Here is a 26,200-nt window from a genome sequence, read left to right as displayed (position 1 = left end):
TCCTTTGAACAGATGAGTTCAAAACTTGAGCTTTTTGGCAAGTCACACCAGCTCTATGTTCACGGACGAAAAAATGAAGCTTTCAAAGGAAAGAACACCATACCTACAGTGAAACATGGAGGAGGCTTGGTTATGTTTTGGGGCTGCTTTGCTGCGCCTGGCACAGGGTGCCTTGAATCTGTGCAGGGCACAATGAAATCTCAAGACTATCAAGGCATTCTGGAGCGAAACCTACTGCCCAGTGTCAGAAAGCTCTGTCTCAGTCGCAGGTCATGGGTCCTCCAACAGGATAATGACCCAAAACACACAGCTAAAAGCACCCAAGAATAGATAAGAACAAAACATTGGACTATTCTGAAGTGGCCTTCTATGAGTCCTGATCTGAATCCTATCGAACATCTATGGAAAGAGCTGAAACTTGCAGTCTGGAGAAGGCACCCATCAAACCTGAGACAGCTGGAGAAGTTTGCTCAGGAAGAGTGGGCCAAACTACCTGTTAACAGGTGCAGAAGTCTCATTGAGAGCAACAGAAAACGTTTGATTGCAGTGATTGCCTTTAAAGGTTGTGCAACAAAATATTAGGTTAGCGGTCCCATCATTTTTGTCCATGCCATTTTCATTTGTTTTATTATTTACAATATTATGTTGAATAAAAAATCAAAAGCAAAGTCTGATTCCTATTAAATATGGAATAAACAATGGTGGATGCCAATTACTTTTGTCAGTTTCAAGTTATTTCAGAGAAAATTGTGCATTCTTCGTTTTTTGTGGAGGGGTACCAACAAATTTGAGCACGTCTGTGTATGTATGTATGTATATATATATATATATATATATAATATATATATATATATATATATATATATATATATGTATTAATAAAGGAGGTGACTATATATATATATATATATATATATATATATATATATATATATATATATATATATATATATATATATATAGATAGATATACAGTCACCTCCAAAATTATTGGCACCCTTGATAAAGATCAATAAAGCAAAAAAGACTGTATAAAATAAATAATACCAATACTGAGCTATATTGTAATTTTCCAACATGTGGAATATATTTGACTTTATTAATGATTCAATGGAATCAACCAAAATTACACATTTCTCAAATTATAAATTTATTTCCCAAAAAAATTAAGTGTCACAATTATTGGCACCCTTGTTTTCAGTACTTTGTGCACCCTCCCCTTGCAAGGATAACGGGACTGAGTCTTGTTCTATAATGTTTAATGAGATTGGAGTACACATTGGGAGGGATCTTAGACCATTCCTCCATACAGAATCTTTCCAGATATCCTTCGGTCTGCGCGTATAGACTGCCCTCTTCAATTGAAACCACAGGTTTTCAATGGGGTTCAAGTCCGGAGACTGTGATGGCCATTGCAAAATGTTAATGGTCAATTAACCATTTCTTTGTGGATTTTGATGTCTGCTTGGGGTCATTGTCTTGCTGGAAGATCCAATTGCGGCCAAATTTCAGCCTCCTGGCAGAGGCAACCAGGTTTTTGGCTAAAATGTCCTGGTACTGGGTAGAGTTCATGATGCCGTTGACCTTAACAAGGGCCCCAGGACCAGTTGAAGCAAAACAGCCCCATAACATCAAAGATCCACCACCATATTTTACAGTAGGTATGAGCTTCTTTTCTGTACACGCATCCTTCTTTTGACACCAAACCCACCACTGGTGTGCGTGGCCAAAGAGCTCTATTTTCATCTCATTTGACCATAGCACCCGGTTCCAATCGAAGTGACAATGCCGTTTAGCTCCAGGCGGTTTCGTTTGTTGGTTGCTCTCAATAAAGGCTTTTTTCTGGCAACCCTTCCAAATAGCCTATTGACATGGAGGTGTTGTCTAATTGTAGATTTGGAGACTTGGTGACCCCAAGATGCAACCAAGTTCTGTAATTTTCCAACTGTGGCCCTTGGATTTCCCTTTGTCTCCCGAACCATCTGCCTCACTGTGCGTGGGGGCAAGATACACTTGCGTCCTCTACCAGGCAAGTTTACCACTGTTCCAGTGGTTTTGAACTTCTTACTTATTGCCCTTATAGTGTAAGTGGTATATTTAGTTTTTTAGCTATTGTTTTGTACCCATTGCCTGATTTTATGAAGGTCAACAACCATTTGTCTCTTTTCATTTGCGAGTTCTTTACCTTTCCCCATGGTGATGGATGACAAATGGATTTCATATGCGTGTTACCTCATTTTTATTCCCCAGTGAAACAGGAAGCCATGGAAGGTCACAATACATTTCCTTAAGACTGAGATGAACTTAAAGAAGTAGAATGTTAATGCAGATTTCATTTTGTTTGATTTTATTTATAAAAATCTTTAGGGGTGCTAATAATTCTGACACCTATCTTTTTGAGAACATTTTTTATTACTTGTTAATAAAAAAAAACTTTTTCTCTGAGCAATTGTATTAGAATAAAAAATGTTTTTCCCATATATTTGAGCATAAAATATAGCTCATTACCTGTGTTCTTTATTTTATACAGCCTTTTTTGCTCATCTTTATCAAGGGTGCCAATAATTTTGGAGGTGACTGTGTGTGTATATATATATATATATATATATATATATATATATATATATATATATATATATATATATATATATATATATATGCAAGAGCAGTAAAACACATTATTAACCAACCAGGCATGAGGTATTTTGCTTTATTACAACAGCTTAGATTCACTCGTGTACCGGTTCTCTGCGCATGGAAACCACATTTTCACAAAATTTCACTAGTAATCTTCAAAAACATCACAAATACGTTATGGATTGCTAATTTACATATCAACCCCCACCTTTCCCATTCATTTGCATGACGTCGAGTGAAAAGCACGGTTTACTCAAGTACTCAAGAGAACAGAAACCCAAAAAAGCATTTTACAATAGACATTTTTCTCGTGTAAATGTCTCGAGTTAAAAAAAAAAAAAAAAAACTTGCATGGAAACCCCATGAATGGTAGATCTAATTCCGTTTTTAAATAACAGCCCGTATTTATTAAAAACAATAAATAGAGGGGGAAAGAGCACGGGATAGACAGAAGGATGGGGGAGGGATCATAACACACACACACAGACATGGAAACTCCAGCCGCAGTTCCTCTTGGCTCATCACTTGGACTCCCCGTCCGGCTTCCCTTCACACTCTTACAGTCTTTCCCTTTATTCAGACTGGTTGTCCGTCCTCTCCCTCTCTCTCTCGCTTCCCTCAGTGGAGCCTCCAGGTAGGTCACGCAACCGTGAATAAGGGCCTGTGTAGCGGCTTGGTCGGAATAATGGTGGTTGCTGGGTGGTTCTCTCTGTGTTGTTTTCTCGTTATTCGTTATTCGTCAGTCTCCTTCTCCCCCTCGTATCGAGCCTGCAGCCCTTATATATCATCCCACCCCCTCTCGCTTCCGCGAATCCAGTTGGCAGAGACCTCTTCGTAGCCCTCGCCTCCTGTCCAATCAGTGCTCTCGCCACCAGTCCATCTGGCCGCCAGCTGTCCCAAGGTTGTTACACTGTCCCGGTCACTGTCACGCCTCTTACTCTAGGAACCTCGGAGGGTTTTGGAGCGCCCTCGTACCCCTCCTGGGATCCCTCGCTAGGTCAATTGCGAATGGTGGCGGCCCAGGGGGCTGACTGCCTACCCTGCCTGGACCGTCCCGCCCTCCCAGCCGCCTTGGCTCTTTTTGACATGGGGTCCTTCGATGGTGGGACCCTACCAACGTGGCAGGGCCCTGTGTCTGAGTCTGCACAGTGGCCCAGTGCATTCCGCCAAACCTCCTTACTGGGGCTCCACTGAACCGGTCCCTCCTGCCTCTGGAACCACAGTTACCCCTTGTTGGTAGGGTGCCAACCTGTCCCGATGTCGCCCCCTGTGTCACATCTGGATCTGGTACACCACGTTGGAGAACCGGGCCACTTGGCAAAGTAGTCCATAGTGACCAGGATGAACTTGTTTCCCACTGTGGACTTGGGAAAGGGGCCCAACACATTGCTGACCACCAGTTCCATTGGCGCGCCCGCTTGATAGCGCTGAAGGGGGGCATGTGACTGTCCAGACGGATCCTTCCTAGCGGTGCAGGCATCACACCTCCAGACATATTTCTCCATGTTCCTCACCCTAATAGCAGAAAGCCCTCAACCTCTGCAAAGTCTTGGTCACTCTGAAATGCCCAGCTGCTGGGGCCCCATGCACGGCCTGCAACACCCACTCCCTCAGGACTGCGTTAACCACCACCTGCTTGCGGTCCACAGATGATGCTGGGTGGCGCCACAGGCGTCAGAGTGTCCCGTCGTGCAGGCTTAGCTTGTCCCATTGTCCTACCAGGTCCTTTATCTCCTTGGAGAGGGGTGCCACCTCTTCCCATGTCAGCCGCTGGCCCTCGATCAGTCTTGCCATGACGGGGCTCAGTTCTGGATCAGCTGCCTGCAGCTGCCGTAGTTCACCGACCGGTACTTCCCCCAGTGGCCCTTGGGAGCTGAAACTGGTACCCTTGCAGGGCCTCGATTCACCGGACGGTCTGCCCCTCCAGCTCTTTAAACTGCAGCAGCCACTGCAGTGATGCATGGTCCGTCCGTATGGCGAAGTGCTGCCCATACAGGTATGGTCAGAAGTGGTGGACGGCCATGAGAGCAGCCAGTAACTCCCTGTGGGTGACACAGTAGTTGATCTAAACATCAGTCTCTCTTTCCTACTTTCACCTGAAGAAGAGACCTTTGAGGTCTTGAAAACTTGTGGTTTATTTTTTGTTTAGTTAGTCCAATAAAAGGTATCATATCTCCTTCTCTTTGTAAAATTATGTAAAATTTGTATCAGAAAAACTGTAAGAACTGTGTCTACACCTTGTCTTATGTTTATGACTGACAACTGTAGCCGAAGAGCAGCTCTGTTGAACTAAGGCCAAAGCACCATAACAAAGCCTCTTTGAGGGAAAAAAACAACTGTATTTCCAATAAGAAATACTTAATAGTTTGCTTACATAATTAAAGGTGAAGATGTATTATATGTCACCTCCCTGTTGTAGGGCATCTGTGACAGGATGACAGAGGTTGAGACTCAGAGACAGTGTGAAAAGTTAAAAAATAAAGCTTTTTTAATACTCAAAATACAAAATAAACCGGCACGAGGACCAAACAAAAAGGTTTTAAACAGAAATAATAGACAATAAGCACAAAACAAAACTTACCAAAATACGGCTTCCAGGCTGGGCATTGCCTTCACTGGTTTACCCAAAACAGCACACACAGAAAAACACTGTTGCTTCTTCTCCTTCTAGAACTCTCCCCTTACTGGGAGGCTGAGGCCTCCTTTTATGCCAGGTGGCTGGATGATAATTGAATAATTTAATGGATTGATTGCTCCCACCTGACGCAATCAACCTGGGCAGGGAGGAGAATTTAACTCCATCCCTGCCAGTATTTCCAAGGGCAGAGCCCTGCTCTGCCACAGCATCATAAGACAGGGGAGCGTAGGTTTGCATCTGACTGCAAAGTTGCCGGCCTTCACTGTGGATTCTTAGAGGGAGCGTCGCGTTGGCTCTGGCATCCCGGCAGGTTAGGGAGGCAAAAACCTATTCTCCTCATCATGGTACGGCAGACCCTACTGGCCAGGCACCCGGTGAGCTAAAGCAGACACCTCAAGTGCTGGCCTTTGTCCTCCACAGGCCAGTAGATCGCTTGCATCTGCACTCGAGTTCCTGGGTGCAAAGAGGCTAGCTTCTTATGAGCTGTTGTGGAGAATGTCTAAGGTGAGAGAACGTAATTTGACGTTCTAAATTGAGCACTGTATTATTATTATTATTATTATTATTATTATTATTATTATTATTATTATTATTATTATTATTATTATTATTTTACTGTTAGATTTAATATTTTCAGTCTCCAAAATTGCCATTGGGAATTATTATGCTTTTGTAGTAGTAGTGTTGTTTTTATTTTTCCTCATCTGTGCCATTTATAGAACCTAGCCCCATCGTTTACTTTTATATTTTTAAATATTCATACAAATATCTATAAAGCACATAAATATAAAAATGATTTTTTCTTTACCCTGTGCACTCACACTCACAGTATTCACTGTGCATTATCAGTAACTAAACTCTGCAAGTGTTGCATTTGTTTTCAAGACGTATTATTATTATACAATCAATATACAGTAGTACCGTACGAATAAACTTGGTGGCCTAAACGTGTACACAGAATATAAACATGAGCACAGCTTTCTGCTGACTTAATAAAACAACAATAAAGTCAGGGTATACATTTAAAATAGTACAAATGTATTGCACACTTTATAAAGACATTACCATGTGAGGGGGCTCCCTCACAATGTCGTTAGCTAATTGTTCAGTTGGAAATAAAAAAATAAAATACGCGCCTTTGTTAACTTTCTACTTGAGCTGCAGTGTCCCTGCACCTCAGTAACACTGTGATAGCCACTGAGGATACGGTGTTCTACTGTATACTTGCAATCACTATATATAGGGCAGCAGTGTGGAGTAGTGGTTAGGGCTCTGGACTCTTGACCGGAGGGTCGTGGGTTCAATCCCAGGTGGGAGACACTGCTGCTGTACCCTTGAGCAAGGTACTTTACCTAGATTGCTCCAGTAAAAAACCCAACTGTATAAATGGGTAATTGCATGTAAAAATATTGTGTAAAAAAAAAATAATGTAATTGTATGTAAAAATAATGTGATATCTTGTAACAATTGTAAGTCACCTTGGATAAGGGCTTCTGCTAAGAAATAAGTAATAATATATACCACTGGTGCCATTCTAGTAGCGTATAAAGCAAATTCTCTGCTCTGATTGGTTTATCTGTCATGTCACTGATTGTGCAAGCAACTAATGTGCGATTTAAAAAAAAAAAAAAGGAATGTCATGAATGTTAAGGCATGAACCAATCACGATTGGATTCGCTGGTTACTATAGCTACCGCTTCAACTGAGTAGGCGTGTACTAAACTGAGCTGTTTTATCAGTCTGTCTATACAAAGTAACCAAAGATCTTCTATATAGAAGATCTTTGAAGTAACTGCTAAAGAAAAAAAAAATCTTTCGGAGCTGCCGGTAGTCTTGCAGGCTTTGCATCATTACAGTTTGGTATTCCGGACCCAATTTTTGGTAGTCCCGGGCGCCCGGACTACCGATTTGTCCGCCCCTGGGAAGATATTCCATGCTTCACTAGCTGAGATATTGCCCTTGGCGAACAGTAAGAACTAAGAAGCAGATGTGCCTTGCACCATATTCAGCTTAAACATATGTAACTGGTATAGGATAGGTTTAAAAATATGGATTTAACAGGACACCTTGCCAAGAAAAAAATAAAATAAATTAAATGCCATCATTATTCTCTTTTTTATACCTTTATATTGAAAAGCTAATCTTTTACTTGATTTTGATATGTGGCAGCTTGTAATCAAGGATTATGAATGACAAGGATATGATAACTTTTGCTGCTGATGCTGAGAGTGGAAACCATCATAGCTCATCATAGCACCAAGTTACATGCATAATTTTTGTGTATGTGTTTAGATGCAAATAAAGCCAGTATACATAGTTAATTTCTTCCAAGAATAGTATTTGTGGGATAGTGATGGGTAGCATGGAGAATAAAAAATTGGTGTGAGGAAGGATATTCATTTTTAAAATAGAAATTCTACCATGCAGTGTAAGCTGTAAGGGAGACCATCCATTTTAATTGTAGTCAAAACAGCCGTCAAATTGTTTTTACGAATCTGTTGGAAATTGGGGTGTAGTTTAATACACAGATAAGTGACGCACGTAGACTGCAGCTGAAGAGGGGCAGTTTTAGCCGCAGGATTAACAGGCATTAGGACCGACTTGGACCAGTTTATTTTGTACCCAGAAAGTGTAACGAAGTCATCAAATAATTTCAGAGCGAGAGGAAGTGATTTTTGGAAATACCGAAGAGAAATAGCAGTATGTCATTGGCATAGAGTGCTATGTGATGTTTAGATCTCTGTGTATTAATGGAGGTGATGTGGGGGCTTTGCCTAACAGCCTGTGTCAAAGGTACTAAAGAGAGGGCAAACGATAGAGGGGATAGGGGGCACCCTTGATGTGTGCTTTTTTCAAGCTCAGACTGAGAAGACATAACCGAGCCGGTCTGCACGCAAGCAGTAGGACTACTATATAAAATACGTATCATATTAATAAATGATCGTCCAAAACCAACATGTTCCAAAACTGCCCAAAAGTAATGAAATTCCAAACGGTCAAATGCCTTCTAAGCGTCTAAAGAGAGCACCGCACATGAAACTGGTTGGTGGGGGGCTGAATCATTTGACTCACCCTGTGGCTGTAGGTAGCACACGGACTGAAAACAAATAGATACAAAAAATACAATAATAAAACAACTACATCTAGATGCCAGCCTACTGGGGCATCAGGCAGAGAGAGAATGACACTGCCACCCCACTTATGCTAGCGAAAAGAAAACAAACAAAAGCTTCTGTGGATCTCGAACCAAGATGGGACAACGCACACCCAAAAGCCTGTAGAAATGTAAAGAGTTAAAGTTCAGGTAACAACCCCTCACTTACACACAACTTGGCTATCATGAACATAACTTTGAATAGTTGTATGTTTACTCACACCTCTGGTGGCGAGCAAGCATTACAAACTACATCCCCATAATTGCATTGGAAACAAAAGTCCAGTTGTACAAATGAACCAGGAGGAACTACCAGAAAGCTTGAAATTAATTTGCCTGGGCTTACCCATACTATAACATGAATTACTTCATGTAAAAAAGGTCTCTGCTGTTTAAAGGTTGTTTCACTTGACACCGGTAAAACTAAATTGGCGTATTAAGGAGCTCAACATGCTATGATCATGAAGTATTAAAGGCCGTTAAAATGATGCTTTTACATAGCATTGGAACTGTAATGAACAAAAGGTATATTGAGCTGTTAGAGGTGTATCATATCTTCATGCTGTTTACCAACAAGTGAGATGTGGCATGTCTATGTTTGCTATGTTGATGACAGGCTTTACATTGAGGCAATTTCCATGGAAAAAGTTTTCTCACTCTGCTTTGGTAGTACTTTCTAGTTGTGTGTGTTTCCATGTAGTTTTCTTTTAGCCTGAGAAATTCTCGTTCCAAATGCAAATCCAATTAAGTAACCTAATTAATATTAAAATATGGCAGGGTATATTTAAATATTTGTGTCTGAATTCCAATATGACCTTCGTGACTTTCCGATATCTAGGGATTCTGATTTTCGGTTAACAACCGATAAAACACTCCAGATACAAAAAAAAAAATTAAATAGGTGGATAGCCAATAAACACCAGAAACCATCGGAAAAGCAGTGGAAATGGTTAATCAATTAATGGTGGCTTCACCCCTTTCCCATTCAAAAATAAAATCTACTACAAATTAAAAAAAAATACATTTCCCAGCGCAGCTGGGCAATGTCCCGCTTTCCTGCCTTGTACCTATCATTGATTCGTTCTGAATATTTTAAACCCGCCCCAACTACTGAGTGACAGCACATTCCTACATTTCTATTGGAGACTCCACTTGCAAGATTTAAAATGAGATTACAATTAGGAATGGAGAGTTGTTAGCAGGATTTAAAGCTGTATTACTGTTCTGTCGAGTTACTACTATACATACTTTGACAGAAAAAACAACGCTCAAGCATTTTGGAAAGTAACTGAAAACACTAATTTCATACAGTATATCCAAAACGAAAGCCCAGAAAAAAACGATTTACATAACACTCGAAAATAGCTAACAATAAGCACCGAAAAATAAAAAGAATAAACACCGAATAACAGAAGCCCTACTGATATTGTACAGCTTTGTTAGCAGAATGTATTGTACAACTGGAGGTGCACATGTATCACTGTATGTTGATGTACATGCATTTGGGATATTTTTATTGTATATATTAGGTGATGCTTTACAATATTATCAGTTATAATTACAATATTATACAATATTTATTGATTACAAATGCATTGTGTTGGCCTTATCACAACCTTAATAGAAAATGTAACTAATAGTTTGTAAATATGACTATATATTGTACAGATGTGAATAAATATAACCTGAGTAAAACCATTGCCTTTGCTGTTTCAGGTGTGAACAGCCTTGCCCAGTCACTGAGTACCAACCAGTTGGTTCCCAGCACCCTCCGTTATCTTGACCTCTCGGGGAACCTCCTTCGAGGAGATGACCTCTCAGTATGTATTGCATCACGTTGTGATCTTGGGGAGACGGGGCAGGGGGAATAACTGGGTTTTTTTGTATTAATTCAGCACAGCTGAATGCATTAGGGCTCACATCTCTACATATGTGGCTGGACTGAGATTCTGAATGAGGAAATAATTTCAATTTAACAGCAAAAAAATAAACCTGGGCTGAATGATATCCACACTTTTTTCAAGCAAGGGATGTAGTGTAATTTATTTCCACTGAAAGGGTAAAACTTTAAAACTTTATTGTACATTTTCACAATATTTGACACACTTTGTTATTCATCCCAATTTTTTTTTTATTTGTGTGCTGATCACTTACAGTGGTGTGGAATTCATGTCGCCTAACACCTGGGACAACCAGATTTACTGTTATACTTTGTATAAAAGAAACTCAACACTCAGGTCTAATGGATTTAATCAAATATTTTAAACATAGATATCAAACAAAATCACAGAAAATGTGAACAAAAATGCAGATCAAAGAATCATGATAATTTTTCAGTATGAAACATGACACACAGTCAAAATGAAAACATTACAAAGTTAGTATCGGGTATGACCTCCCTGAGCATTAACACAATCCTGGCAGCGTTTACGCATAGACTTGATCAGCTTCGGGATAGACTGCTGTGGGATGTTCGTTCTGCCACTCTTCCTGTGCAGCTGCAGCCAGCTGGCGAAGGTTGGCTGGTCACGGTTGTCTCCTGTGGATGGCACTGGCAATTTGGTCCCACAGATGTTCTATTGGACTCAGGTCAGTAGTATATGCTGGCCACGGCAAGACCTCGACATTGTTCCCTTTCAAGTAGGGAATATTAACCATTACAAAATGGGTGTTTCCCTTTAAGACACCCAAACTGAAAATTCTATACCAAAGATTCTCGCTAGAGCAGGGTGGCGCTGCTGAGGCTCTGCCCCACAACCATAAAATAGCAGCAACCCCTACAATCGTCGCCATTTTCTTTTTTCAGTCGTGCTGATTACTCCTGAGACAGATAAGTGTATCTTTCATCTCTATATACCTATTGTTAGTGCTTTTTAGCTTGCTTTTAAATTATATATATATATATATATATATATATATATATATATATATATATATATATATATATATATTTATATATATATACAGTGGCTCTCAAAAGTATTCACCCCCCTTGGACTTTTCCACATTTTATTGTGTTACAACATGGAATCAAAATGGATTTAATTAGGAGTTTTTGTCACTGATCAACACAAAAAAAATCCATAATGTCAAAGTGAAAAATAAAATCTTCAAATTGTTCTAAATTAATTACAAATATAAAACAGAAAATAATTGATTGCATAAATATTCACCCCCTTTGCTATGACACACCTAAATAAGCTCTGGTTGAACCAATTGTCTTTAGAAGTCACATAATTAGTTGAATGGAGACCATCTGTGTGCAATTAAGGTGTTTCACATGATTTCAGGTTAAATACACCTGTCTCTGGGAGGTCCCACAGTTGGTTAGTACATTTCCTAACAAAAACTACATCATGAAGATGAAGGAACATTCAAAGCAAATCCGGAATAAGGTTCTTCAAAAGCACCAATCAGGGGTAGGCTATAAGAACATTTCCAAGGCATTGAATATCCCCCTGAGCACAGTAAAGTCCATTATTAAGAAATGGCGAGAATATGGCACAACTGTGAATCTGTTTAGAATAGGCCCTCCGGGCGAGAAGCGCACCAGTCAGGGATGCCACCAAGAGGCCTATGGCAACTCTAAAGGAGTTAGTCTTCCACGGCTGAGTTGGGAGACACTGTGCATACAGCAACAATAGCCCGGGTGCTTCACAAAACTGGCCTTTATCGGAGAGTGGCAGAAAGAAAGCCATTGTTGAAAAAGAGTTTGCCAGAAGGCATGTGGGAGACTCTGAGACCAAGTGGAAGAAGATTCTATGGTCTGATGAGACCAAAATAGAGCTTTTTGGCCTCAACGCTAAGCGCTATGTTTGGCGCAAGCCTAACACCGCACATCATCCTGAGAACACCATCCCTACTGTGAAGCATGGTGGTGGCAGCATTATGCTATGGGGATGCTTCTCTGTGTCAGGGCCTGGAAAGCTGGGGAAGATAGAGGGCAAAATGGATACAGCAAAGTACAGAGAAATCCTGGAGGAAAACCTGCTGAAGTCTGCAAGAGACCTGGGACTTGGGAGAAGATTCATCTTCCAGCAGGACAATGACCCCAAACATACAGCCAAAGCCACACTGGAGTGGCTTAAAAACAAAAAGGTCAATGTCCTGGAGTGGCCCAGTCAAAGCCCGGACCTCAATCCAATTGAGAATATGTGGAAAGAGTTGAAAATTTCTGTTCACCAAAGGTCCCTATCCAACTTGACGGAGCTTGAGCAATTTTGCAAAGAAGAATGGGCAAAAATTGCAGTGTCCAGATGTGCAAAGCTGGTAGAGTCATCCAAATAGACTCATGGCTGTAATTGTTGCCAAAGGTGCCTCTACCAAATATTGACTCAAGGGGGTGAATATTTATGCAATCAATTATTTTCTGTTTTGTATTTGTAATTAATTTAGAACAATTTGTAGACTTTTTTGTGTTGATCAGTGGCAAAAACTCCTAATTAAATCCATTTTGATTCCATGTTGTAACACAGTAAAATGTGGAAAAGTCCAAGGGGGGTGAATACTTTTGTGAGCCACTGTATATGTTATTATTATTATTTTTATTTTTTTAAATTTATTTTTTAACAGAATCGCTGAAGTAAAATATTATTTCGAGCTGTTTTTCTGTTGTTAGTCTGTGCTGGTTACTTCCCACCATGGCCTTATGTGCCGTGGGAAGCCTGCGGCTCGTTCCTTCCCGGGATCCTGGTACATTATACTGACTCGCTCCAGCTAGAGTACCGATTATATGAAAAATTATTTTTCTATAAATTTTATTGTGTATTTACTGCATGTAAATAAATATAAGAATATTTTGTGGACCGTGTGGTTTCGCTTTTGTTTCCACTGGTGTGTATATATGTTTTTCTGTTTTTCATTCTTACAGAAGTATTGAAAAATTCCGAGCAGCTATTGTAGGCGTTCCTACTAGCAGCTCAATGCCATTTTAGTACTGCTTCTGCAGTACTATTACAAAGGCATTTTGAAGTAGGCTTTTTCTATTATCGTGCGCAAATTTAGAATTAGCCAGTGGCTAATTCTAAATTCGCGCACGATAATAGAAAAAGCAGGTGGGCACCCCTGTTGATTCACCACATACAATAACTGCGATTTATCGACCCTGACCTCGCTTGCGAGTTAGAGGGTAATGTTTTGGTGCAGGCTGCTGCTGGTTTGGTGTTCGCACTGACTACGCAGTTTAGCCAGTGGCTGACTTGCAGGTGGACATCCCTGCTAACTTGCCACTTGCAGTAACTGCTATTTATCGGCCCCAATCTCGCTTGTGAGTTTGAGGTTACTGCTTCGGTACCGAGTGTCTGTACCAAGTGCATCGAGTAGGCGCAGAGTGTTGGTGCCGAGAGAGTACTGTGTCGGCACCGAGTACATGTGTAGGTACCGAGTGACGTATCGGCACCGAGTGTCAGTACTGAGTACCTAGTGCACCAAGTGCAGTGTGCAGGTACTAATAAACAAACAGTACCAAAAAAAAAAAAAAAAAAACTTTTTAGTGTGTTGCACACTATTGCACAGCATTGTTAACATGTCTGGGTTCCATGCATGTACCACTGGGTTTCATGCATGTACCATTTGCAAGGCCAAGCTACCTGCAAAGGACGGTCACATGGAGTGCATTGTGTGCCTCGGACCCGAACATGCACAGAAGGCTTTGACAGACATCACTTTGTGTGATATCTGTGCCTCGTTCAAGAAACGTACTCTCAAGAACCAAGTAGGATGTTACTCTAGGGAACGATCTCTCATGCCTACGCAGCACTCAACATTGCCGCGCTCCACCAGTGAAGCTGGCCCCTTCTCTCATGTTCCTGTCCGGAACTGCTGAGAGAGCGCTTTTGGCCGAGCTTATGCCTTTAATGCAGCGAGCGACTGCAGTGTTACAGGTGCCCTGGCCTGCAGCGCAGACTGAAAGGCGTCCTATTTATGATGAGCAGCCGACAGTTACCCCTGATGCTCCTCAGGTCCACCCGGACTTTCTGTACGAGTTACACTCCACCTGGGAACATCCTGCCAAAGCTGTGGCGGTTTCCCGTTCAATGGATGCACTGTACAGGGTTTCTGGTGACGACAAGCTGGGTCTTACCCACTTTCCACCAGTAGAGGCCCCCATTGCTTCACTTGTTCAGCCTACTAACTTGTCCTTGCTTTCCAAGAACACAGCATGTCCAAACAAGCAATACAGAGTGACTGAGGTCATTCTCAAGAAAGCATATACAGCTCTTTCTCTGCTAGGCTGAGAAGCTACAACACCATCGTTGTAGCTTACCAGGCTCACCTTATCAGGTCCATTGCTGACACCCGCAAGCCCTCGTCTCTCTAGTTAAACGAGTTGCACTTGATCTCAAGGAACCTGCTCAGGTTATCCAAGCTTAGTGGACAAGCTATAGGCAGGAACCTGGCAGCATTGGTGGCTGCATGCAGGCAGCTTTGGCTCTCCCAGGCACGAGTGCTGGACGGGGATAAAACGGCCTTGCTGGACGCTCCCGTCACCCTAGACCACAAGCCGCCGCCCAGGTGGCTCAGGAGGTAGCAGCTTTGGTGCAAAAGCGGTCAATTTGCATAATAGACCCCCTCAGCAAGAATGGGGGGTTCTACTCCAGGTATTTTCTAGTGTGAAAACAGGATGACGGCCTCAGACTGATCCTCGAACTCAGGTGAACCTGTATCTGAGTCGGAGATGGTTCAAGATGCTGACTTCACAATGACTTTTGCAGTCCATCAGGCTAGGCGACTGATTCACCACAGTGGACCTAAAGGATGCCTATTTCCACATCCCAGTAAAACCAGCGCACAAGTTCGCCTTTCAGAGAACAAAGTACCAGTTCTGTGTCTTTTTACGAAATGCATGGAGGCTATACTAGCCCCATTGAGACTCAGAGACATCAGAGTCCTCAATTAACTGGACGATTGGCTCATCTGCGCCGAGTCTCCAGCAAGGGCACATAAACACACAGAGCCCGTCACCAACCATCTATATCGGTTGGGCCTGAAGATAAACTATGCAAAGAGCCAGCTAACACCCACCCGGGTAGTAACCTATCTGGGGGTGTGCCTGGATTCAGGACGCATGTTGGCAGTTCTGTCAGATGACAGAGTGCTGAGAGTAACCGCCTGCATAGAGCTATTTTAGTGGTTTTCCAGAGGCTTGTGGCAGCAGCATCAAATACCCCCCACTGGGTCTTTTGCATATGCGCCCCCTGCAGGTTTGGTTCAAGCGCATGGCTTGTCAGCCAGTTTTGAACCGCAACCTCCTGTCGGGACACTGTCTACAGGCACTCTTAGTGGAGACAGCCGGCCCATCTACGCCTAGGTCATCACCGCAGATGCATCCAACCCGGATTGGGACGGAGTGTGGAATGGCAGGGACGTACAAGGGGTGTGGCAGCCCCTGTGGGAGGGTCACCACATCAATATTTTAGAACTACAGGCAGTGTATCTGTCCTTGCAGGAATTCTTGGAGCAGGTTCGGGGGAGACACATGCTCGTATGAACGTACAGTACATCACGACTGTGTTGTCCTACATAAACCACCAGCGTGGTTTGCGGTCACCCAGTCTCAATGGTGTGGTCCACAAACTTCTACTGTGGGCACAAGTGAACCTCCTCTCACTCCGGGCAGTTCACCTGCCGGGGGTGATCAACCGGGCTGCAGACCTCCTCTCGAGGGGGATCCCCAGCGGCACAGAGTGGAGACTCCATCCCGAGGTTGTGAGCCTCATTTGGGAGAGATTAGAGAGGGCAGAAGTAGACCTATTTGCCTCTCAAGAGTCAAAACACTGCCCCCTGTGGTTCTCCATAAAGGGAGAAGGGGGGCCTCTGGGGATAGACGCACTGGCACACCTGTGGCCAGCACGTCTGCTCTATGTGTTTTCACCGCTTGTGCTGCTCCCTTACTGGCCCAGGAGTGTCTGGTTCTCCTCCCTGATGCAGCTGCTGAATGGCCAACCGTGGGAACTGCCGATGCGACACGACCTGCTCAGTCAGGTGCAGGGCACTCTGTGGCACTCCAGCCCATCGAGCCTGCAGCTCTGGGTTTGGCGCCTGAACGGCTACATTTGAGCCGTCTGGGGTTATCGAACAGGGTGATTGACACCCTGCACACCAGGGCAGCCTCCAACCGTTCCCAATATGGGTGCAAGTGGGGCATGTTCCAGACATGGTGCTTGTCTCGTGGATTTGAACCCACGACATGCCCGATGGCAGTTATACTGCAGTTTTTACAAGACCTTTTTGATGAAGGGAAATCTCCTTTTACTCTTTCTACCCATTTCGGTGTGCCATGTAAAAATCAATTCAGTCTCCCCAGGAGCTCATTTCCTGGTGGGGCAATTTTTGAAAGGCATCCGGTGGCTTAGGCCACCGGTGAAGGATTTAGTTCTTTGCTGGAGGTTAAATGTAGTGCTTAATGCACTAACAAAACCTTAATTTGAGCCCATGTTTTCAGCTGAGCTCAAAGACAGCTTTCTTGCTTGCCATCAGTTCTGCTAAGCGGGTGAGTGAAATGCAAGCATTTTCAACCTCGAAAGCTTGTCTGATTTTTTCAGAGGCCAGAACGAAGGTCACCCTTCGTAGTAACCCAGCTTTCCTTCCGAAGACCATCTCGGCTTTCCACATTAATCAGTCGGTGGAATTGGAGGCTTTTCATCTTCTTCCTTTCCAATCTGACAGAGAGCACCAGCTCCATATGCTTTGCCAAGTGCAGGTGTTAGCATACTATGTGGAGAGGACTAAAAGCTGGAGGCAGTTGGCGCAGCTGTTCGTTTGCTACGGGGCTCCAGGGACAGGCTCTGTCTAAGTAGCATTTGTCCAAATGGTTAACAGGCACAGTACAGACTGTGTATGAATTGACCAATCTGCCCCCGCCTGAGAAGCTCACCGGCCATTCCACCAGAGGTCAGGCGACTTCATAGGCGTTGTTCTACGTGGCATCTATCCAGGACATATGCAGTGCAGTGGTGTGGGCTTCCTTCCATACAATAGCCAGGTTCTATCGGCTGAATGTCGTGGACCAGCAGAATCCTGGTTTTGCCACAAGAGTACTGAGGGTGGCTTCCCAGTCCACCCTCACGTCACAACATTAGCGATGTGTCCATTTTACTGTTATTTTTTTGAAGAAAATGGCGACGATTATAGGGGTCACTGCTGTTTTATGGTTGTGGGGCAGAGCCTCAGCAGCGCCACCCTGCTCTAGCGAGAATCTTTGGTATAGAGTTTTCAGTTCGGGTGTCTTAAAGGGAAACACCCATTTTTGTAATGGTTCATATTCCTATTTCAGGGAACCAGGATTATGATAATAATAATAATGTTTTCTTGAAGTCGTGCAATTGTAATCCTAGCACTGTGTGCTTGATTTGTCCTGCTGGAAAAACTGTTGCCTCAAGGACTTTGTCAATGTATCGCAGAGCAGTAAGGTCACCCTCAATCTGCACCAAAGGCGTCCTTGTGTTAAAGGAGATTCCTCCTCACATCATGACACTTCCACCACCCCACCGGTCAGCATAATGCTCACCATGACATGCAATAGAAACTAGGTGATCTTCATTACTCAAGCGGGACATGGTCATATCTTTTGCTGTTCTTGCATTAATTAGTCTTTTCAAATGGCTATTTAATCAACTCATTTTGGCAATTTTAACTCAACTCAAATACCAAATACTGAGCACCTGGCATATTTATGACATCACATGACTTGTATATCCTTGTATACTTGTATATTTTGTTTTCCCAAGGAACAAAACTACTCAAACAATCAACAAACCTATATGCTCACTATTTTATTATTATTATTATTATTATTATTATTATTATTATTATTATTATTATTATTATTATTATTATTATTATTTATTCCTTAGCAGACACCCTTATCCAGGGAGACTTAGTCGTGAACAAAAAATAAAATGTAAAATAACATTATGTATGTGCCCAATGAGCTATTGATGTAAAACTGTTGCATTTTCACTGTGCATCAGTGTGTGTGTATGTATGTATGTATGTATGTATGCATGTGTGTGTGTATATATATATATATATATATATATATATATAATCAGCATGAAGTTTTCTTTTTGTTTTTTTTTCTCACTACGTTCATTCTGTTACTAGAAAAACAATCGGGGTAGATTTCTAGAGAGCCACGCAAGTTTCTGAAAACTCTGAATTGCGGAAGTCTAGCACCTACACACACACATGTTTAAAAATGTGTCCCTGTAAATCTGAACCAAAACTATACACTCACATATACATATCCCCTTAATTCACAAACCCTCAGTCACACACACAGTAACGTACATACATGTATGCAACAGTATTATTAGTTTGCTTTGCTTTTTGTCTAGGAGTTCAGTAAAGTTTGACTGCGGCTCTAGGAAGAACATATAACATAACAAAAATGACGAAAAGCTTAAAAAGTGTTTTATTTGAATATATCAGGCATGGATTCAGAATGGTTCACAGTGGTTCACATGAACCAGTGAGAAAACAAATATCAATCCACACTTTCGACATTCAAGACTTATTTATTTATTTTAATAATCCCAATGTGATGCATTCGTAAAGCCTAGATCACGCTGGTGCTTTGTTTCACTGTTGACCTAGGCTAAGGAGTTACAAAAAATCTTAAACATAGTAGCTAAGGTATTAGCTGCTTAGAAAAAAATATATTATTGTGTACTTGTTGGGATATTAGTTTTTCTAACCTTTTTTTATTATTTGAATACTACTTTGGCATATATAAAAATGATCACGCTTTTGAACTAGATTTGAACAGAAGTAATATTGGTTATTTGTTGGACATGCAGAATCAGTCAATTGTGAAACTAAAAACATAAAAAATGATTTTATAATTTTATAATGTTTCTAATTATAAAATGTTTATGAGATTAGGCAATCTGTACAATATTTTATTTTCATTCTTAAATAAAATCGACTGTAAATCTCATGGCATTGTATTTATTTATTTATTTATGTATATTTTTCAGTGAGAGTAGTGGAGGGAAAGAATGTGCCCCCCCCCCCCCCCCCCAAAACAAAAAAATGATCCCCTTAGATTATGAAGCCAGGATCACTCTGCTGCAGCAGTGTTCCAACCAGCCATCATGGGGTCAAGAGCACAGGCTCAGGTTAGATGAGGGAAAATAGCTGTACAAAAAATAAATTTATAATAGAAATAAACAGAATAAAAAAAGCAGAATTGCAAAGACTGCAATACTGCATACGTTTTGGTAGAGAAAAATGCAGGAAAAAATGCAGAGTCCTTTAAAGATCTGGTGTTCAGCAGTTACAATACTGAAAGAACATCAAGAAAAGTCAGAATTCCACAAAGCAGCAGTAATTTCATATTTGTGATGCAATAAACTAAAATACCTGGACACCAGGAGTTGAATTGAGTTTATAGAGAAAAAGTAAATAAAACAGGCAGAAGCTTTAAAAAAATGTACAGCAATATTAATATTTTAGTAACTCCAAGTATTGCTTGTTATAGTTTTACTCTTAGTGTGTTACTTAAATTTACTTGCAAATGTGTTCCAAACTGCACTGAAAGAAACATTTCCTCAAAGTAAAATTCTGACAGAATTGTCGAAACGCGTAAGCACCGATGTAAAAGTGCTCCATTTTTCTAGTGTACTTATTGATCTCGACATGAATAAATAAAATATAAACATAACATATTGCTGTGGATATTGATTTTCGAATGGGTTTGTGAACAGGCTGGCTGGTGGTGATGTCAGGCCAGGAAGAGCATGTTGGCCAAAATAAATAGACAAATACAAAACAGACACGAAACCAAACAAGTAACGTGCTGGTGTAAACCAGCACGGATATCAATTGCTTTCTAGTAATGGACTCTCTTGTCTCACGACTCACGTCTCTCGTTCCGCCTCTGAACACCGTTTCGCCTGTGGCTGGAGCCTTAATTAATCATTTAATCACTTAATCAATTTACAGCTCCAGCCACATTCCCACTTGTTTTTTTTTTTTGTAGGGAGGATTTTAACTTCCTCCCTGTCGCCCATTATTCCACACACACACACGCAGACATCCCCGTGCTCACATACCAATATACCTTCTTAATCTGCACGTGAAGTGATTGTGCAATCCCTGTGACAAAATACAAATGTGCCTGTTAAGTAACCCACACTCCGTGCATCAATACATACACACCACATAAAACATAAAACACAAAATAAACACAGGGGCGGAGCACCCTGCCACAGAGTTACAGTCCAGTTTTCTCCAGTCGTGGATTTCTCCGGGAGGTGGTTCTATTAATTATATTTATTTATTTATTTACACATACACTACCGGTCAAAAGTTTTGGAACACCCCCATTTTTCCAGTTTTTATTGAAATTTAAGCAGTTCAAGTCCAGTGAATAACCTGAAATGGCACAAAGGTAAGCGGTAAACTGCCAGAGGTTAAAAAAAAAAAAGTTTAGGTTACCAAAAACTGAAAAATAATGTACATTTCAGAGTTATACAAAAAGACCTTTTTCAGGGAACAAGTAATGGGTTAACAACTTACAGCTGTTCTGCAGCAATGGAAGTAAATTAAGCCTTGAAAGTTGATGCTAACAATTCCTACAGGTGTCCCAACTTTTGTTGATTACTTACAAACCCTTTGTCTGTATAAAAGCAGTGTTGGAACAGACTGTGTTACTACACCCTCTTAAGCATTATTTGGACAGTATTGTACTGCAGGAAGTAGTATATTGCTCTCATAATGGCGAGAAAAAGGCAATTAACAAAGGAAGATAGACAGACCATTATAACCCTTAAAAGTGTAGGTCTTTCCTTTAGAGAAATTGCAAAGAAAGCCAAGGTGTCAGTGAGTACAGTCCCCTACACCATCAAAAGGCACTTGGAAACTGGAGTAAACTCTGACAGGAAGAGGTCTGGCAGACCCAAAGCCACAACAGAATCAGAAGACAAGTTTCTGAGAGTCAACGGCTTGCGTGATAGGCGGCTCACAGGACAACAGCTTCAAGCACAGCTTAACACTGGTCGAAGTAAGCAAGTCTCAGTTTCAACTGTGAAGAGAAGACTTCGAGCTGCAGGTTTGACAGGTCGAGTGGCAGTAAGAAAGCCATTGCTAAGACGGCAAAATAAGAAAAAGAGCTTGCCTGGGCCATGAAGCACTGCCAGTGGACTACTGAAGACTGGAAGAAGGTCTTATGGACCGATGAATCAAAATTTGAAATCTTCGGTTCATCACGCAGGGTTTTTGTACGCCGTCGAGTAGGCGAAAGGATGGTTCCTCGGTGTGTGACACCAACTGTCAAACATGGAGGAGGAAGCGTGATGGTCTGGGGCTCTTTTGCTGGATCCAGAGTCGGCGACTTGCACCAAAACTGCTACCACAGCATTTTACAGCGCCATGCAATACCCACTGATATACGCCTAGTTGGTCAGGGGTTCATCCTACAGCAAGATAATGACCCAAAACATACCTCCAGGCTATGTCAGAACTACCTTAGAAGAAAAGAACAAGACGGTAGGCTTCAAATCATGGAATGGCCAGCACAGTGTCCAGACTTAAACCCCATCGAGCTGGTTTGGGATGAACTGGACAGAAGAGTGAAAGCAAAGCAACCTACAAGTGCAACACGTTTGGGAGGTGGGAACTTCTGCAACAGTGTTGGGAAGAACTTTCCGAACAATATTTGAGATCCATTGTAGAAAGAATGCCACGAGTGTGTTCGGCTGTTATATCTGCAAAAGGTGGCTACTTTGATGAGTCAAAAATTTAGATTAAATTTTGTTAAACAAAACGATTCCATGATTTCTTTTTTATCTCCAGTTGTTTATTTGTTCTATGCTTTAATTTCAGAGTACATTGAGACATTAAACTGCGTAAATTTTAATAAAAACTGGAAAAATGGAGGTGTTCTAAAACTTTTGACCGGTAGTGTGTGTGTGTGTGTGTGTGTGTGTGTGTGTGTGTATATATATATATATATATACACACACACACACACACACACACACACACACACACACACTTGTTTTTTGAATTTCTGCACCAAACCGAGTAATGTACACGTGTTCTGTGCTGAGGTAGGGCCTTTCGAAGGTTTGGTGAAAAAATCAAACGGTTCCCGAGTTATAATAATAAAAAAAGATAACAGTCCAGCATCCAGAACTTTAACTATGAAATCCTCTCAGCAAGGAATCCAGCCCCTGAAGGAGTGTGCTTGTTATATGAGCCGTTTGCTGATTTGGTCAGCAAAACTGTGTGTAATTGACGTGTGGAGGAGTCTGTAAACAATGCAATCACTTAGACACTCACTCCTGTTTGAACTACAGCTCTCAGAATGCATACCAAATGGCTTGATAAATGTTGTTTTGTTAGAACAATGTGACAATACTGTAGCGTGCACGGAGGTAGGCAGCAGCAGGGCTGGTAGGTGACGTAATCACACACAGGGTCATGAGCCCGATATAAGCTCCTTGCAAAGGAGCCGGCTCTTTTGTACAGCGGTATCAGCACTATGCTTTAGTGCGAGAGGTTCTGGGTTCGTGCCCGCCCTCTGATGTGTGTGTATTGCCTCGCCCTTTGTGATGTGCCTGCCTGCATTAACCAAGATCGCTACAATATTTTCACAAACGCAGCAGAGCATCCAATTTTACTAGTCAGTAAAAACTAAAATAAAAAAGTGTCAGTCAGTAATACAAGGTGAATGAGCATTTAGATATGTGTGGCTCTATGTATCATTGATTTTTCATTTGTATCTTGACTTTTCGTAGGTTTCTGTGACTTCATAGACCTATCTGCGATGTAATAAAGTCATTTTCACTCCCATAACTTTATTTCATCCCTACTGCGGTAGTTTAGTTACCACTGTTCATTTCAAAATACTTTCATATGCAAATATATACACATCTCATTATAATATCGACGTTTCACGCTTACCCTTGATGTATTATCATTTTTTCCTTATTTATGACTTCGGTTTGTGCCTGTTATTTTACGCATGCCTCTCACTGGTGTAGATTCAACTAGCTGTTTGTATGTGAAACTGCCTATTTAAACATTTCAGGACTTTTAGTTACTTTTAAAATAAAACACCTTAAAATATATGAAAAACAACAACAAAAAAAACTCTTTAATTTACCTTTAGGTGTTGTTTTGCATATAATGTTGTACCCTGTAAAATTAGAAGAAAAAAGTTCAAACATAAAATCACACTTATTGGCAGTTATATTTTCAATGTATTATTATATTCAAAGTAATGCAATGACTTACCATGCTTCACTAAGTGGCTCCTAAAGTTGCTTGTGCACTGAAGTGTAGATTGACACTTCTGGCAATGCCAGTGCAATCTCTGCTTTTTTGATGAACTTGTTAGTAAACCACAATTACATGGAATTATGTAATTTTCTGTAGACAGAGAAATAAAGAACACAAATTATATAATAATAATAATAATAATAATAATAATAATAATAATAATAATAATAATAATATTTACTTACATTATGAAGTGAGAATGAAAATATATATATATATATAGAGAGAGAGAGAGAGAGAGATGAATAGATATATGGTCATCGACATAAAATCAATACAGACTAACAATTAGAATTTTTTAAAATGATTACGTATGTATGCAAAGCAGTTCAAACCTTCATCTTTTTCTTCGAAAGCGATGGAAAAATTCCAATGCTTTTGCAATAAATGTTGTCTTGTAGCACTCCGTGAAACTTTACAATAAGGGCAGCATGCAAATAAATTCTTGTACATCTGTGATACATGGTTATTTAAAGTTTATTCGTAACTTTATGGTTGATATTGGTAATATTTTCACGTGCCACATTAAAAAGAAACTGCACAGAAATCTAAATTACAATCTTACAGTACGTAAGTTAGAGTACATAACTTAAAGACGTAAAGAAATAGGCTACCTTATTGTAATACTTGTGAAGTCATTGTAATTAACTAGACACATTACAGGAAAAGGTATGCTTACACGACATAGTTAAACTGTATTATTTAGCTTTCAAAGTTAGACATGACATAAATGACATAAGTATCTTATTGGTCTGATTTCAGGTTGCTCTGATTGGATTTCACAATGCACGCAACACATGTACATGTTGCTAATGTAACAGGGTTTAATGTTAGTTTGTTATTATTTTAACACATTTATAAAGCATGTGTGTATGTTTTTAATGGTTTTATATTTCAGTATTTTAAAAGGCTTTGGGGATTGTTCTTGAATTATAATGAAACAGCATCCTATGCAGGACACTTACGCAGTATAATAGAATCCTATGCAGGCCACTACACGGCAGTGTGTCAGGCAGCACAGTAGTACGAGCCAGAAGCAAATTATAATTATCACGTTAAAGTCCAACAATATAGGCATACCACCCCAAAGAATTCCATAGGTAATTATTAATATTAATCATAACAACAACAATAAAAATTAATAATACCGTGAGTTTCACGCAGTACAGGACACCGCAGGCCACTCACAAAGTACAATACAATCCTATGCAGGACACTCACAGCAGTGTCCCAGGACACTGCAGGCCACCCAGGCACTTCCGGTAGCAGAGTGCTGGCACTCAGCACTCAAAATGTTCTAACTCCTACTGTCAAAATCTCTGCATTTATGCAGCAACTCCTTTGAGTTGCACATTTCAACAAACAAAATACATTTCTTACATACTCCAAAACAGTAAGTTATATTCTATTCGTAGAACAATTTATCCACTAACTTGACAGCATTAGCTACAGTTAACTTCTTGAGTCATAAGATGTTTAATGTTTGATATGTTGAATACTTATCGATTTTCAACAAAGGAGTCAATCTCCTTAGCAGCTTCTCCCATCTCTCTGGGTCTGACATTACACCAAAGTAAAAGAAGACGGATGGTTTGTTGTAGGCATTGAATTGCATTGGCTCGCTGGCTGCCAGATAATAGTTATTTTCAAAGGGAGGCAGCTGTTGATTTCTAATAGTCTTGCAACATTATCTTTGACTTGTCCGATCCTATATGGGATTCTATTCCCACTTCAGAGCAGATTTCAGAACAGATTTCAGATTTCCAGACCCACTTTTAGATCCACTTCTCTCTCATTTTCTGACCATTTTCTGAACTCTACAGAACAGCCCATTTCTTTTTCAGTCAGCTTCCATTTCTTGACCACTTTCAGCACATAACTTCAGACCTTGTCCCAGTCTTTTGAATTAAACCTCAACCCGTCTTAATTGGATTGTTGAATTCATGGGTGGTGTTTAACGTCATGCAACGTGTCTAAACACTGGTTAATTCGTCACTGGTCACTCCCTTGACCTTGCCCATAGCATATACATGTTTTCATACTAATGTTTGTACTTGATAACATTAATTTAAAAATCCAATTGATGCCTATGATTAATGTGTTTTGTGACTAATATGTTTCAATATTAACGAAATAAAGTTATTAATCAAATTGATTAATCTTGCTACATAATTGATTTTCAAAAATGTTTGGATATACTGTTACTTGATTGATTACTGTCTTGTTAGAATATGTTTTCTCGTTGTGCTGCAGCAGCACGTTGCGTTTTTTCCTTTGTTTTATTTTTGTTTTGTTTTTTTTTGTTTTTGGGGGGGGGGGTTACTCTTGTGCCAGGGCCCAGTTAATCCTAGCGCCAGTGTCGTAACTAATAGTGCCTCCCCGTATGATAGTGTCTTTTTGCTAACTGTGCACATGCGCACAACTTTGAAGACATGCGCAGAGCAGAAGAACAGGGCAGGCAGTATTGTACAGTGTTTTTCAGG

The 26,200-nt window shown here is 40.8% G+C and overlaps 1 protein-coding gene across 5 annotated transcripts in view; it reads left to right on the top strand.

Moving 5' to 3' along the window:
* The window catches only part of LOC117435749 (F-actin-uncapping protein LRRC16A), a 329,028-nt gene that overhangs the window by 162,268 nt on the left and 140,560 nt on the right, over positions 1-26,200 (top strand). For all 5 annotated transcript variants that reach the window (XM_059013484.1, XM_059013491.1, XM_059013480.1 and 2 more), the window contains exon 13: positions 10,146-10,249. In XM_059013484.1, the coding sequence (XP_058869467.1) occupies positions 10,146-10,249 (104 nt within the window). The remainder of the gene's footprint in view (positions 1-10,145; positions 10,250-26,200) is intronic.

Source organism: Acipenser ruthenus, chromosome 3 (genome assembly GCF_902713425.1).
Source record: "Acipenser ruthenus chromosome 3, fAciRut3.2 maternal haplotype, whole genome shotgun sequence".
In the NCBI taxonomy this organism is placed as follows: domain Eukaryota; kingdom Metazoa; phylum Chordata; class Actinopteri; order Acipenseriformes; family Acipenseridae; genus Acipenser; species Acipenser ruthenus.
Note: the sequence above shows the minus strand (reverse complement) of the source record. Positions and strands in the feature narration are given on the sequence as shown.